The sequence below is a fragment of the Mytilus trossulus genome, chromosome 4 (assembly GCF_036588685.1).
Source record: "Mytilus trossulus isolate FHL-02 chromosome 4, PNRI_Mtr1.1.1.hap1, whole genome shotgun sequence".
Lineage (NCBI taxonomy): Eukaryota > Metazoa > Mollusca > Bivalvia > Mytilida > Mytilidae > Mytilus > Mytilus trossulus.
In genome coordinates, this window is record NC_086376.1 from 90,196,093 (window position 1) to 90,210,231 (window position 14,139).

Consider the following 14,139-nt stretch of genomic DNA (forward strand, 5'->3'; position numbering starts at 1 on the left):
ATGGCAAAGTAACACAAGGGGTGCCACATGTGGAGCATGATATGCTCACCTTCAGAAGCACCTGAGATCACCCTCAGTTTTTGGTGGGGTTTGTGTTGCTCAGTCTTTAGTTTTCTATGTCATGTTTTATGTACAGGTACTATTGTTTTTTTCTTTTTAGCCATTGCGATGTCAGTTTATTTAAGACATATGAGTTTGAATGATACTCTGGTATCTTTGCCTCTGTTTTAACAGCCAAAACATTGCTGAGAAATTCATTCTTTCATTATCAAGTTTTTAAATTAAAACAAGTAAAGGAAAGAGTCAAGTTAACAAAACAACAATCAGCCTTAGACTTACCCCATCATTAAGAGCAGAAGCCCGTTGACTGGTATCCATATCATCTTTAGAATTTAACATAACAACATTGCCAGTCGTCACAGTCGATTCTTTGAGTAGTGATGTACCCACATACCACATGACTTTATGAATGGCTCCAGCTTCTGTTGATGTTACGACTTGACATGTGTAGATCACAGCTGATTTATCATTGCTGATTGAATTTGACAGGCTGGGATTATTAGTAAAGTCAGGATAGCTGTTGTTTGCTCCTAAAATATACATAAAAAATTTAATCAATTTCCACACAATCAGTATAAATTTGGAGTACGATAATTGTACTCACACATAGATTCAACCAATCAAAATCCGGTATTTGTGTTTTGAACTCACATTTCTTATTCTCAGTACTGTGTAAAGCATCATGACTGTATGACCAGATTTGATCTGTCAGATGGCTGTTTTTTCATAAACGAGTAAAATATAAGTCAGGATTATGGAAGCCAAATATTTGAAATACAAAGACTTTTTTTATATATCAAAATGGGTTTCTTAAAGATGTTTCAGAGATGTAGAACATATCACTCTGTACATTTTTTTTATAACTTAGTATCAACAGAACGTTATCAAACCATTTTAAATCTGATTATTTTCTTCAGAAATTTTTTAAACAAGTATGACATATAATTAATACATTGTTTAGTTTAAATTAATAAAGCTACAATTATATGTTTATCTTATCAATTAATAAAATAAGGACATAGATCACACATACTCAACAAAATAATTGACAAGGTTCAAGCAAACAAATTCATGATCCATTGAAAGGAGTAGGTCCAGTAAGACCTCTTTTTGGCCCCAAAATATAGCGGTTTTACAAAATTGTTAAAATGTAAACTTTTACTTAGTTATTGGATAGTAGAATGGTTCTGCTACATAAATATGGGCTTTTTTTGACAATACAATGCACATATATTGGGTACTAGCACCATGAAGTCGTGCTTAATTACTAAAATCTTCACAATTCCAGCATTTTAGTTAAATTTTAGACGGTTTCCGGGTAAAACGAAAGTGGCCACATTCGTGTTCATCCAAAATATTGAAATGGAAGTTGTATTTGATGATAATACATAACATATGTAAAGATTGAGGATGAACACGGATGCGACCACTTTCGTTTTTTGACAGAAACCATCTGAAAAGTGACATTTTTTCGGAAATTTGGTAGTTTTTTCATATTTGAGCTTGAATCGGATCGTTTTTAATGACTTAATAAGTTAAAATCTTGCACATTAATTAATTGAATCATATGAAATAGACACTTAAGTGTTTAAAAAGTGGTCAAAATCTTTCGTCAGATGAAACTGAAATTTGAGGCCAAATCGGTCCTTACCGGACCTACTCCTTTATCCCATTTATTCAGACTAACTAAAACACTGATAACAGTAGGGAAAAAAATATGCATATGGAAATAGTTTGTCATCAAAAACCTTATGGTACATCTGTTACAACCTCAAATAATTGAAATGCTGTAAAAAAATGGAAATTAAAGTAATTGTTTAGTTACTAGTTTCGTCTATCTTTTAGGTATATACCAACCTATACATCCCTGTGTCGTCTGCTCTGTTGTCATGACTGGTGTTGTTGTTTGTTGTGTTGTCTGAACTGTTGTTTCTACGACGGTGGTAGTTGGACTATCTGTTGTTGTCTGTGGTTCTGTAGTATCAACAACTAAACAAATAATAAACAAATGTAAATCCAGATTTTCAATATTTATCATAGATATAGGAAGATGTTGTATGAGTGCCAATGAGACAACTCTCCATCCAAATAACAATTTCAAAAAGAAAACCATTATAGGTCAAGGTACATGTATGAATAATTTCGGAAAGCTATTGTTTGTTTCTTTTACAACTTTTAATATCTATAAAGTCTAATAGCTCTGTCAGAACATTTGAAAGTTAAATGCTTAATCTATTAAAAACACAAGACAAAAGGTTTTCGTCATTATAAATACCATCTTGTCAGAGAAAAGTTTTTCAAGAAAAATTCAATAAATCTATTGTAATAGGTTTTTACATCTTTAAACATTTTTTCAAATATCATTTTTGAAATTATGGATTAATTTAGTTTTGAAATTTATTGAAGATAATATGATAAAAAAAAGATAAAAGCATAAATAAACCAATATATTAAATTAAAAAAATTGCAGTCATTAATACTTTGACGTGAAAAGGTAAATATGGTATATATTTATACATGTTCCGGACCATATGAGTATTTGGACCATACGCATATGGTCATGACCATATGCGTATACTCATATGGTCCGACCATACGCGTATTGTCCGACCATATGCGTATGGTCCGACCGTACGTGTATGGTCGGACCATATGAGTATAATACTCGTTTGGTTATTAACGGGCCGGACCATATGAGTATTTGGACCATAAAGGTATATGTATTTTTTCAAATTACATTATTTATAAACGTTTCAATAATACAAAAACTTTATCTAAAAAAACAGTGATGGTTTAAAACATGACAATTTTTTAAAATTTTATAATCCAAAAAAACTACGTAAAAAAAGTATTGATGCCATAGTTAGTTTTCATCGCTAGTTACATTCGTGCATATAGGTTTGGATGACATTCACTTCCACACGGTATCATAGCTTTTTTGCATTTGCAAGAAATTTATGCACGATCTTTTTCATTTACACATTTTGTTTGCGAGTGAAAAAGAAGCCTTTTTTGCAGATGCGTACAGTGATATCGAGGTCTTTGGCAATTCTGATGTCTACGGTGTCTTTAAGAAGCTCTAGATCTCAAATATCGTAAAAAGACTGCAATACACCATCTTCACAACACAACTTAAATAAACTAATAGTATGCTACTTTCCAGTGACTTCTTATGTAACAGTTCATTAAGAATTTTTTGGAATTTAATTTTTAGTCGACATATGCCAATTACTCGTAATAACTAATCGGTAATGACCATCTGTATAAAATGTGTTTACTTTAAATTTGACAATTAAGTAAAATTAACTATGTGAAACTTCTTATTTTTATTTAGCTTATCTTTTTATTATAATATAATGATAGAATTACCTATATGATAGCGTATTTTGAATGAACGGTCGGACCATATGAGTATATACCCATATGGTCATGACCATACGCATATGGTCTAAATATGGTCTAAATACTCATATGGTCTGGAACATACATATATTTAGAAATGAAATTCATTATTAATAAAAAGGTTAAAATATGGGCAAAATGGTAGCTGTTGTAATTTTTTCATAGCAGGATTGATATCTACAAATGAAAGAAAATTGTCTAGATATGCCATGATAAATAGTTTGCCTACAACAAAAGGGATTACTGCTTTGGACAGTGCATTTACATTTGCGCACAAAAATCATTACGTTTGCGCGCAGTTTTCCATTACATTTGCGCACATTTTTTTGGCAGGTATTGGTAAACTCAGGAAAAATACAGGTAATAATGCTTTTTTATCTATCAATTTGTTCAATTATTTATAAGTATCAGTACCCCTTCCGTTAGTCTTAGTATGTTGTCTCTATGAAACATTCCCCATTTCCATTCTTAATGTTATCATAAGGCACATATTTTGAAATTATTCAATCAGTAATTTTTTAGGGAAAATACAGGTAATAATGCTTTTTTATCTATTAATTTGTTCAATTATTTACAGGTATCAGTACCCTTCCTTTAGTATAAGTTTCATAAGGCAGGGAAAAAGAGATAAAACCGCAGATTTTTTCGATTTTCAGACACATTTCAATAAGTGTATGCAAAATTTTAAGAAAATCCGTGACATAGCCCATTCATATATTGTAACGCTATAACGGAGTTTTTACTTGCTTTTATAATTCAATATGAATAGTATATAATTTGACTGATAAACAAACTATTTTAAAATTAATAATTCATTAATATGAAAATACAAAAAAAAATAGTTATTTATAACTTAATATAACTTTTATTTATACTTTTACCTGAGATTACCTGTAAAATAAATGCACGCAAATGTAATCAAAAGCTGCGCGCAAACGTAAAATATTTTAATCCCCAAATGCGCGCAAACGTAGTGCGCCCGCTTTGGATTTCAATGAAATACTAGCAAATAATAAATTTGTCAAAAGCCTGGCACTGCTTCTGTAGTTGTTGATTGTGTCGATCAAAGATATTGACTGATTAACCAAAGATTTTAGAAGATCGCCTTACTCTGTATTACCCTAGCATATAATTGATCTTGAAGACAAAAAAAATGTAAAAATAAAACTTAGCAAAATATTTGTTTCATGAAATCTTAAAACTTAAAATCAATAAAAATAAACCACTTTACCAAACTGAATAAATTGAAAATCTAAAACTGACCATGCTTAAAACTTTGATCACTGTACTTGATCTGAGGAATCAACCATAACTTAGCTTTATCTAAATGGACACCACTTTATCCTTATTGATTACGGTTAAAACTGCTCACATTTTGCATAAGCCAAAACACAATATGTTTTACTCATAGAGGACTTTTAGCTTTGCTATGAGAAGTCTTCTGAATCTTGTAAACATCATAGAATGAAAAATGCAAAAGTGGGGAAACATGGGGGAAAAGCAGAAAAGGTATAGCAAATACAAACGTGAATGGAATGTGCAAAAATCATGGAAAATAAAGGAACAAACAAACAAACATCTACAAGTATTAGTACGTGCTTCTTTGGTGCATACAGGGGATTGTTTGGTGCATCACATACCAGTGGTATCAACAGACTTAGTTGTAGTTTCCTGAACACTTGATTCTGATGAGGTCATTACTTGAGAGGTTGTTGCCACTGGGGTTGTAATTTCAGTCTGATCAATATTTTGAGTAGTTGACTCAACCCGTATAGAAGAGGACTCAACAGAGCTTGTAGTTGACTCAACCCTTATAGAAGAGGACTCAACAGAGCTTGTTTCTTGTGTTAGAGTGTCTTCTTGTGTGGTGGTTTGTTGTTTTGTTTCAGTGGTTGACTGAACAGTAATTGTGTCTGATGCAGTCATTAACTGACCTGTAGTTGTTATTTCAGTGGGTTGTTCTGTAGTCGTGTCTGCCTGGGTAGTAGCAGCTGTTTGTGTTACTGTAGGTGTGTCAGACATACCAGTGGTGGTACTCTCAGTCATCGATGTGGCTGTATTCTCAACTGTTGTGCCTTCTGAAGTGGTACCTGCCTCTGTTGTTGTGGCTGTTCCATCAGTTGGTGTAGATGCCTCTGTTGTTGTAGCTGTTCCATCAGTGGGAGTTGATGCTTCAGTTGTTGTGGCTGTTCCATCTGTTAGGGTTTCTCCCTCTGTTGTGGTTCCTGCTTCTGTTGTGGTACCCATTGCTGTAGTTGTTCCTCCTTCAGTTGATGAACCTATCTCAGTTGTGGTTTCTGATTCTGTTGTGGTACCTATATCAGTTGTTGTTCCTTGGTCTGTTGTGGTTTCTACATGGAAATGACAAAAGCATAGCGACACAAAATTATTAAGTTATTAAGACTAGCAAACAATAGCACTAACTAACATGTTAACACAATGTTAATCATTTCACTGCAAAGATACTATCAAGTTTAAAATTAGTCATGCTAAGTAAACCTAAAGAGAAATTATTGTTAAGATTGATGAAGGATGTATTTTTCTATCACATATACTGAAACACCTTATTTAAAAATGAAAAGATATATGCACAGTGTTTTTTCAAACATTTTCAACAGTAAACCAAACTTATGCATGCAATTTATTTTCACAACTTTTGGGTGCAGAAAAAAAATGTGAAGTAAATTGACATGAATATGTTAATCTTTCATCTTCATTTAAATAAATATATCAAGACAATACAAAAGTCATGAAAATAAATTGCAAGGAAGTTGTCCAAATACAAGAAGTTGTCCAAATACAAGTTGGGTTAAATTGTATCTCCCTATCAATTAATCTATTTTTCATAAGATCCAAGATTCTGTGTTGATTGTTTATCAATGGCACTATCTGGTAAATGTTCAAAAAGATTTTAGAAAAAATTATTACCAGGTGATCAACAATCTTTTATAAAATTCTATTTTCAGATAAATCTTTATAGACTCATAAATAATGTATCAAGCATGCTTTGTAAATATGAATACATGCATCGGTGCAATAATTTCCTTAACAAAAAAAATCACAAGAAACTTGTTTTATAAGACTTTAAGCTAAAAACAAATTACAAAAGGGAATGAGCCTACAAGGGTTTAAATATTCTGGTTTGGGAATGCCTTCCAGCAAACATTCCATAGCAGAGCTAATTAGCAAGTCTATAGAAAAGGTTCATATCCATATAAGATTTACACTGTTTGTCATACCTATACTTATGTTTCAATTGTTTACCACACCAGTAACTGGAATAACAGTCAAAAAGACAAAAAGCACTGTCAAAGGGCAATCTCAGAAAGCTAAAGAAAACTATTGTCATCCATGACATATAAGCTTGAACAAAACTAACAAAAAATTCGGATAATCTGTAAGCACTAAGAATTCTTTTGACAACTGATTTCATAATCTGAAAAATATATTTGAAAATTATCCAATGTGAACCCAAGTGAGATCCATTTTATCAATGTAATATAAACATTCTAAAAATAAGAAAATGTACTATTATGTGGAATAATTGCCAATGAGACAATTATCTTCTAGAGACATAGAAGTTAACAACTATAGGTCACTGTACGGCCTTCAAAAAATGAACAAACCCATATGCTACATTGTGCTACATGTTTTGGAAATTTACCAATTTGGGAAATCCTTATAAACTATCATCATATTTACATAAATTCTTCTGCAACTGTAATTCTACAGTGTTTGACGGCTCTGGGTGGAAAACTGTTAAAGCAGTTGATAACACACAAATGTTTTCCTCAATTATCCTCTGCTTACCCAAACAAAACTTTATCAAGCAAGAGTTCAAAAATCACATTGTTATTGAACATTGATTTTCTTAAATACAAAAAAATATTTGTTTTTTCCAACAGTTGAACATAAGAATGATTAGTATGATTATTTATTATAAGGAGATTTCTACAAGCTTCTATCCATAGCAGAATTAAAGGCACGTCTAAAATATAACACAAGGAGGAAGAACAGGAAAGTGAAGTGATAGGATGCTACATAGTGCTAGGCAATTCTGTGTGGTATCCAAACTGTCTGTTGCAAGTGTTGTCACTCACCATTACTCAAAGAGGACTTAGAAGTTGTTCCAGTAAACACTGTTCCCCTTGATTCAGTAGTTTCACCTGTACCTCTATAAGGTGTTCCTGTTGTCATGGTAACAGATGTGCCACTGGTTCTAGATTCAGTTGTTCCTCCTGCATCAGTAACAGTTGTTCCACTTGTTTCCTGTTCAGATGTTCCTTCTGTAAAGGTAACAGTTGTTCCACTGGTTTCTAGTTCAGTTGTTCCTTCTGTCATGGTAACAGTTGTTCCACTGGTTTTCTGTCCAGTTGAACCTTTAGTCATGGTAATAGTTGTTCCACTGGTCTCCTGTTCAGTTGCTCCTTCTGTCATGGTAACAGTTGTTCCACTGGTTTCCTGTTCAATTGTTCCTTCTGTCATGGTAACAGTTGTTCCACTGGTTTCCTGTTCAGTTGTTCCTTCTGTCAGGGTAAACGTTGTTCCACTAGTTTCTAGTTCAGTTGTTCCTGTTGTCATGGTAACAGCTGTTTCACTAGTTTCCAGTTCAGTTGTTCCTGTTGTCATGGAAACAGTTGTTCCACTGGTTTCTTGTTCAGTTGTTCCTTCTGTAACAGTAACAGTTGTTCCACTGATTTCCTTTTCAGTTGTTCCTTCTGTCATGGTAACAGTTGTTCCACTGGTTTCCTGTTCAGTTGTTCCTTCTGTCATGGTAACAGTTGTTCCACTGGTTTCCTGTTCAGTTGTTCCTTCTGTCATGGTAACAGTTGTTCCACTGGTTTCCTGTTCAGTTGTTCCTTCTGTCATGGTAACAGTTGTTCCACTGGTTTCCTGTTCAGTTGTTCCTTCTGTCATGGTAACAGTTGTTCCTGTTGTCATGGTAATAGTTGTTCCACTAGTTTCCTGTTCAGTTGTTCCTGTTGTCATTGTTCCAGATTCTAATGTTCCTGTTGTCATGGTTGCTGTTGTTCCAATAGTATGTGTTCCTGTTATTGATGTTAATGTGCCAGTTGCCATGGATAGTGTAGAATCTGTTGTACTGACTGAACCTGTAGATAAGCTCCCAGTTGATGTGTGTGCTGTTTCTAATTCAAAAGATGTGAAAAGTCAGAAAATTGGTGTTTCATGCACAAAAAGTAGTTGATTATAGATTTTAAACAGAAAAGGGATATTAAATAGCAATTATAAATTAAAAGTAAAGTTCTGTAAAAAATAAAGATATTTTGTTTTGTATTAATATTGAAAGATGCAATATTTTTATAAATACAATGTAAGATTAAAGCATGTTTTTCCAGATGCTTAGATGGTTATAGGTTAATAAAAGCAACATCTGTTTGTATATGTTTTCAATGAAATATGTGAAATGAAATAAGTTTTCACTAGCTCTAACATGTCGAAAAAAACATTTCTCTAATTCTTAACACAATTCATCCTTTTCCTGACATATGGTTCATTTGATCTCAATCCTACATTTATTAAAATTTGTTTATTACCTTAAATGTCCTTGCTTTCCTCCAATATCCTATTGGGACACCAGGATAAAGGGCAAGCATGCCTAATGACATTTTTTTTTAATGACACAAAATTACACACCTTTTTTGCAGATCATTCGAAAAGAAAGATTGAGTCTATCTGCATATTGTTAAAAATCATTAAAGAAACAGATTCCACCACCAAATTTTGTGCAATACAGTTCTTATCCACTTTCAACATTTAAATTTTTAAAAATTAAAACCTTTGTCAAGTCTTGCATTTTAAACTTGAAAATTTAACTGTACATGTCTTGAGTGAATAAATATTTTTTCAAACTCAATACAGTGATAGAATCTATATTTATATGGAGTTCCAAGCACAATTTATTTTATTAGAATTTGATAAAAAAAAAAACTTCACAATATCATTCTTTTTCATAATTACATGTATTACTTCTAAAAAAAAGAAGAATTTACTTGTGTTGTTTTATTGCAGCCTGGTATAAATTTGTAAATCAGTTTGAGATCTCTTACATATAGTTCTATTACAATGTATCTTTTATAATGGGAAAAAAACTATTTTCTGCTAAAGAAAAATTTATGCATTAAGAAAATAAAAGTACAAGTATCCAGAAAACTAAAACATGCATCTGTCATGACTGTGTATCAAAGTGAAAAAACATGCAACTGTGACTCTAAGTGACAAAACATTCCACTGTGTACCGAAGTGACAAAACATGCAGGTATTCTGTTTTACTGTGATTCTATTATAACTTAAAGGAGTGAACAAAGGATATTGAATCTTGCTTAATACATCAATTTCTCTCAAAAATGTAAACGCCTCCCTTTAAAGGTCCTGCTTATCTAGTCCTCTGACTTGGATAGAGGACAATCTTGGATAAGATATAGCATAAAATTTGATATATAAAAAAATCAACAATTATTTTTTTTAATTTTAAAATTATAAAATATCTTAAATAACAGAAAAAATAGTATTCATTAAAACATATAAACCTTAGCAACAAAGAGCAGATATTTTTGAAAGTTTAAAGAGACACTAACGTTAGATCTACTTAGCAGATTAAATCTGTTAATTACCTCCACAATTATACTAATTACTAACAAAAGTGTGAATGCTCACCTGTGGCATTAGTGACCATTTCAGTTGTGGTAGCATTGGTAACCATTTCTGTTGTCATGACATCTGTAGTTGTTTCATCACCTTCCACCGTTGCTATGGTTTCCCTTGTGGCTTCTGTTATTTTCAATTCTCCTATTTCAATCTGTGCAAATATAGTAATGTCTATAGACACACCAATGTAAGTAGCTGTATAAACAGATACCGTCACCTCTCTGGTGATGAATGTTTTGGTTTCAGCTACCATTGTTCCATCAAAGAATAGAGCTAACCCAGTCTGAATACTCCATGAGAACTCTATATTGACCACTACATTGATATTTATCTTGGTCTTCACTGTCCATTCCATTGTTTTAGTACTAACTGTCAGATATAACTCGCTACGCTTGTAGTACATGGCCACACCATAGCCGTCAGGTTGGTCACCACCAGAGGTAAAAATGTACATGTTCTCCACAAACTGAATTATCTTTAGGTTGAACTGGACGGTCATTCCAAAGCCACACAATAAAGGATTACCTAAACAGCTGTTAGATTTATCGCCAAGGTCAAGATATTGTGATATGCCATCTAAAGGACAATACATGATGCTGTTTATTTCTGTTAAAGTTGGAAGTATAGTTCCATGTACAGTTATGTCCAGATTAGGTGTTTTCAAAATTGTTCCAGTTATCTCGATAAAGGTCAGTTCTAGTACAGTGATGTCAATTTCTGAAACAGAATAAATTTTATGCCATTAATATTTGAATCAATATATACAGGAACTGTTGCAAGTTCAAAGAGATAAACTTACTCTTATCTTTATTTAACAGAATAACTCCCCTTGACACAGGATCTGACCATCAAAACCATTTTCAATTTTAAAATATCTTTGTAAATAACTAAAAAGATGTGAAAAAATATGAACCATATTATGAAATTCAACAGTATATTTAATTTTTTATTATTTATTTCCAACATTTCCAGATAGATGTATCCAGCTCTCTAAATTAGTGCTAATGTTAAAATAAAAGATTCGGCAGTGAAAAAAACAATAATCTATACTAACGAGTAATAATTGTCCAAGTGGTTTTATCTGTATTCGGAATACATCCTAGACCTGCATTACCAACATCAAAGAATCCTTTACCATAACAATTATCACCGATCTGACATACATCAGGCTGAAAGATCAAGTTATAAATAGATATAAGAAATCGTTGTACCATAACAATTATCACCGATCTGACATACATCAGACTGAAAGAACAAGTTATAAATAGATATAAGAAATCGTTGTACCATAACAATTATCACCGATCTGACATACAGTAGGCTGAAAGAAATAGTTATAGATCTCATAAAACATGTTTGACCCGTTGCAATGTTGTGTCTGTCCAAAGTCAGGAGCCTCTGGCTTTTGATAGTCTTGTATTATTTTTAATTTTAGTTCATTTATATATTTTGGAATTTAGTATGACATCCATTATCACTGAACTAGTACACATTTTTGTTTAGGGGCCAGCTGAAGCACGCCTCAGGATGCAGGATTTTCTAGCTGTGTTGAGGACCCATTGTTATTTGTTCTTTGGTCAAGTTGTTGTCTCTTTGACACAATCCTTATATCCAATATCAATTTCATAAATGATCAAATTTGTCCTACCATAACAATTATTGAAAAAAATGTGCATCCCCTGACAATAAAACCATGTCTTTCTTAACATAATAAAATTGAGAAAGGAAATGGTGAATATATAACAATATCTGTGGACTCATGTAACTATGTTTAATACTGAAGATTTTTTTAAATTTTAGAATGATATAATATATCTGTTACAAATCATTTTCTAATAAATGGAATCTGAACACAAGATATATGTTTGGGAATATACTTTGAAATGAAAAAGATTGACATGGTTTGGTATTACCATAATATGTTGGGTGCAATATACATTTATGACTTATTGTTTGAAATGTACAATGAAATGACAGAGGGTATCTAGCAAACCTCTGTTATTCTTTGCAAATGGGGGTGGGGGGTGTTATAATTACTAATAATTTTGTTTACCTTGACAGTACATCCCGCAGTTGTACAATCATAACAGAATGGGTCGTATGTCACATAGGTCAGACTGTCTACTGATCTGATATTATTGTTGATAATTGTAATTTTGAAAATATCTGGGTCTGGTAAATCACATGTGACTGCTTCCTGGCTGATGAATGTAGCATTGATCAGTATTTCATCGCCAATGTTAGCAAATACAGCTAATTTCTGTAATACAAATAATAAGATCTCAAGAAATGAAGGTATTTTTTAAGGTAGGAAGTCACATTCAAGGCCACATATATTGTATTTTATGGTTAAATCCTAAGATAGCGGCGTAATATATAGCATATTAAACCATTTCCATTTTACCATATCTTCATAGAAGTTTTGAAGATTCAAAGTTTTTACAATTTTATTACAAAATACCAAAAAACAAAACAAACAATATATCAAATATAGATCAAGGTTGCAATAAAATTTCAGATTATGTCTTCAAAAAACAAATCAGTATTGATTAAATTATGTAAATTCATAAAGATTATTAACACAGGTGTATGTGCTCCTGGCTAAAATGGACTTCAGATATTTTCTTAGCAACTATTTTGTTTGCTCTGTCTTGTTGTAAATATTGTACATAATTGCATGTCTTCTCTATACCTATGTATATGGTTTATTGAGAATAAAGATATATAATAAAATTTCATTCAAACATTTTATAATTATCAATCAATTAATCAATCTAGTAATTGGCAATTAATACATTTTTGTTTAAAATTTAAAATTAGTTTTTTTTTTGTTGATAGACAAACACTGACTGACCTGTTGTCTTGTTATAGCACATTGTATAACTGATGTTTCTAAGAAGCCATCACCAATCAACGTTATCTCTGTACATAGATTACTGTATTTATCACAGAATTCCTGTTCTAAAGGTTCCAGTACGATTACTGCAGTGGTGTCAACACTACAATCTTCTCCAGCGAAGTTACCAGTACAGACACACACACCTGTAAAACAAAGGTACCAGTGCCAATACATATACTTGCCAACACATTATCAAACTGGTGTGTGGAGATACATTATAAACCAGTAAAAGTTATCCAACTAATGCATGTAATGTGTAAAGATCATTGTGTAAATATTTTGCTATAAAAAAAATGCACCTAAATCAGATCAATAACTAACAATCATAAATAAATGACTTGAAAAAACTAAAAAAAACTTGCTGAAAACTTTGTCATTTATTCAACATGATAATATTGAGTTGATGCCATCAATTTCTTGGTATTTTCTGAAAGATTGAGACATTTCTCTATTTACAGCACTGGTAAGGTCAAATAATTGTTCCTCTTGAAGCTTAACAACCCTGGTTATTTACAGCTCACAATGTGTTTTTCATGTTTGGAGTCACAAAGTGATCCACAGATATTGAAATGTTTTTTTTTGTACTTGGTTTTCGGTTTATTTGTTTCACTTTTATCTAATCTCAAGCAAATTTCAGGTTAAGTTAGTTATCCCCCCTTTTTTCCTCTTAGTGCAAACACATTGTTTAAGTTAATGTTGTTATATATAAATTGTTTTTCTACACAGCAAGTTTAATTGATAAACTTCACACTTCCAAAGAAAGCAAAACCAAGTGAAAACAGCTTGAATTGACAGAATTTCACTTAGAATATAAAACAATAAAATTCAGCTTACCTTCAACACAGTTCCCGTTATCACTACACGGTCCAGGACAAATGTTATCAAAGATTGCTGGGTTAGGTTTTAACATTATACAGTCTTACCTTCTACACAGTTCCCGTTATCACTACACGGTCCAGGGCAAATGTTATCAAAGATTGCTGGGTTGGGTTTTAACATTATACAGTCTTACCTTCAACACAGTTCCCGTTATCACTACACGGTCCAGGGCAAATGTTATCAAAGATTGCTGGGTTGGGTTTTAACATTATACAGTCTTACCTTCAACACAG

At 32.2% G+C, this 14,139-nt stretch overlaps 1 protein-coding gene across 1 annotated transcript in view; it reads right to left on the bottom strand.

Annotated features, from left to right (window-relative positions):
* Nucleotides 1–14,139, bottom strand: part of LOC134716897 (uncharacterized) — a 154,448-nt gene that overhangs the window by 22,713 nt on the left and 117,596 nt on the right. Inside the window, exons 129-136 of the mRNA XM_063579912.1 lie at nucleotides 12,983–13,170; nucleotides 12,182–12,388; nucleotides 11,183–11,297; nucleotides 10,138–10,845; nucleotides 7,563–8,609; nucleotides 5,103–5,813; nucleotides 1,918–2,049; nucleotides 340–590 (exon numbers count right to left, since the gene is read on the bottom strand). Of these exons, the coding sequence (XP_063435982.1) occupies nucleotides 340–590; nucleotides 1,918–2,049; nucleotides 5,103–5,813; nucleotides 7,563–8,609; nucleotides 10,138–10,845; nucleotides 11,183–11,297; nucleotides 12,182–12,388; nucleotides 12,983–13,170 (3,359 nt within the window). The remainder of the gene's footprint in view (nucleotides 1–339; nucleotides 591–1,917; nucleotides 2,050–5,102; nucleotides 5,814–7,562; nucleotides 8,610–10,137; nucleotides 10,846–11,182; nucleotides 11,298–12,181; nucleotides 12,389–12,982; nucleotides 13,171–14,139) is intronic.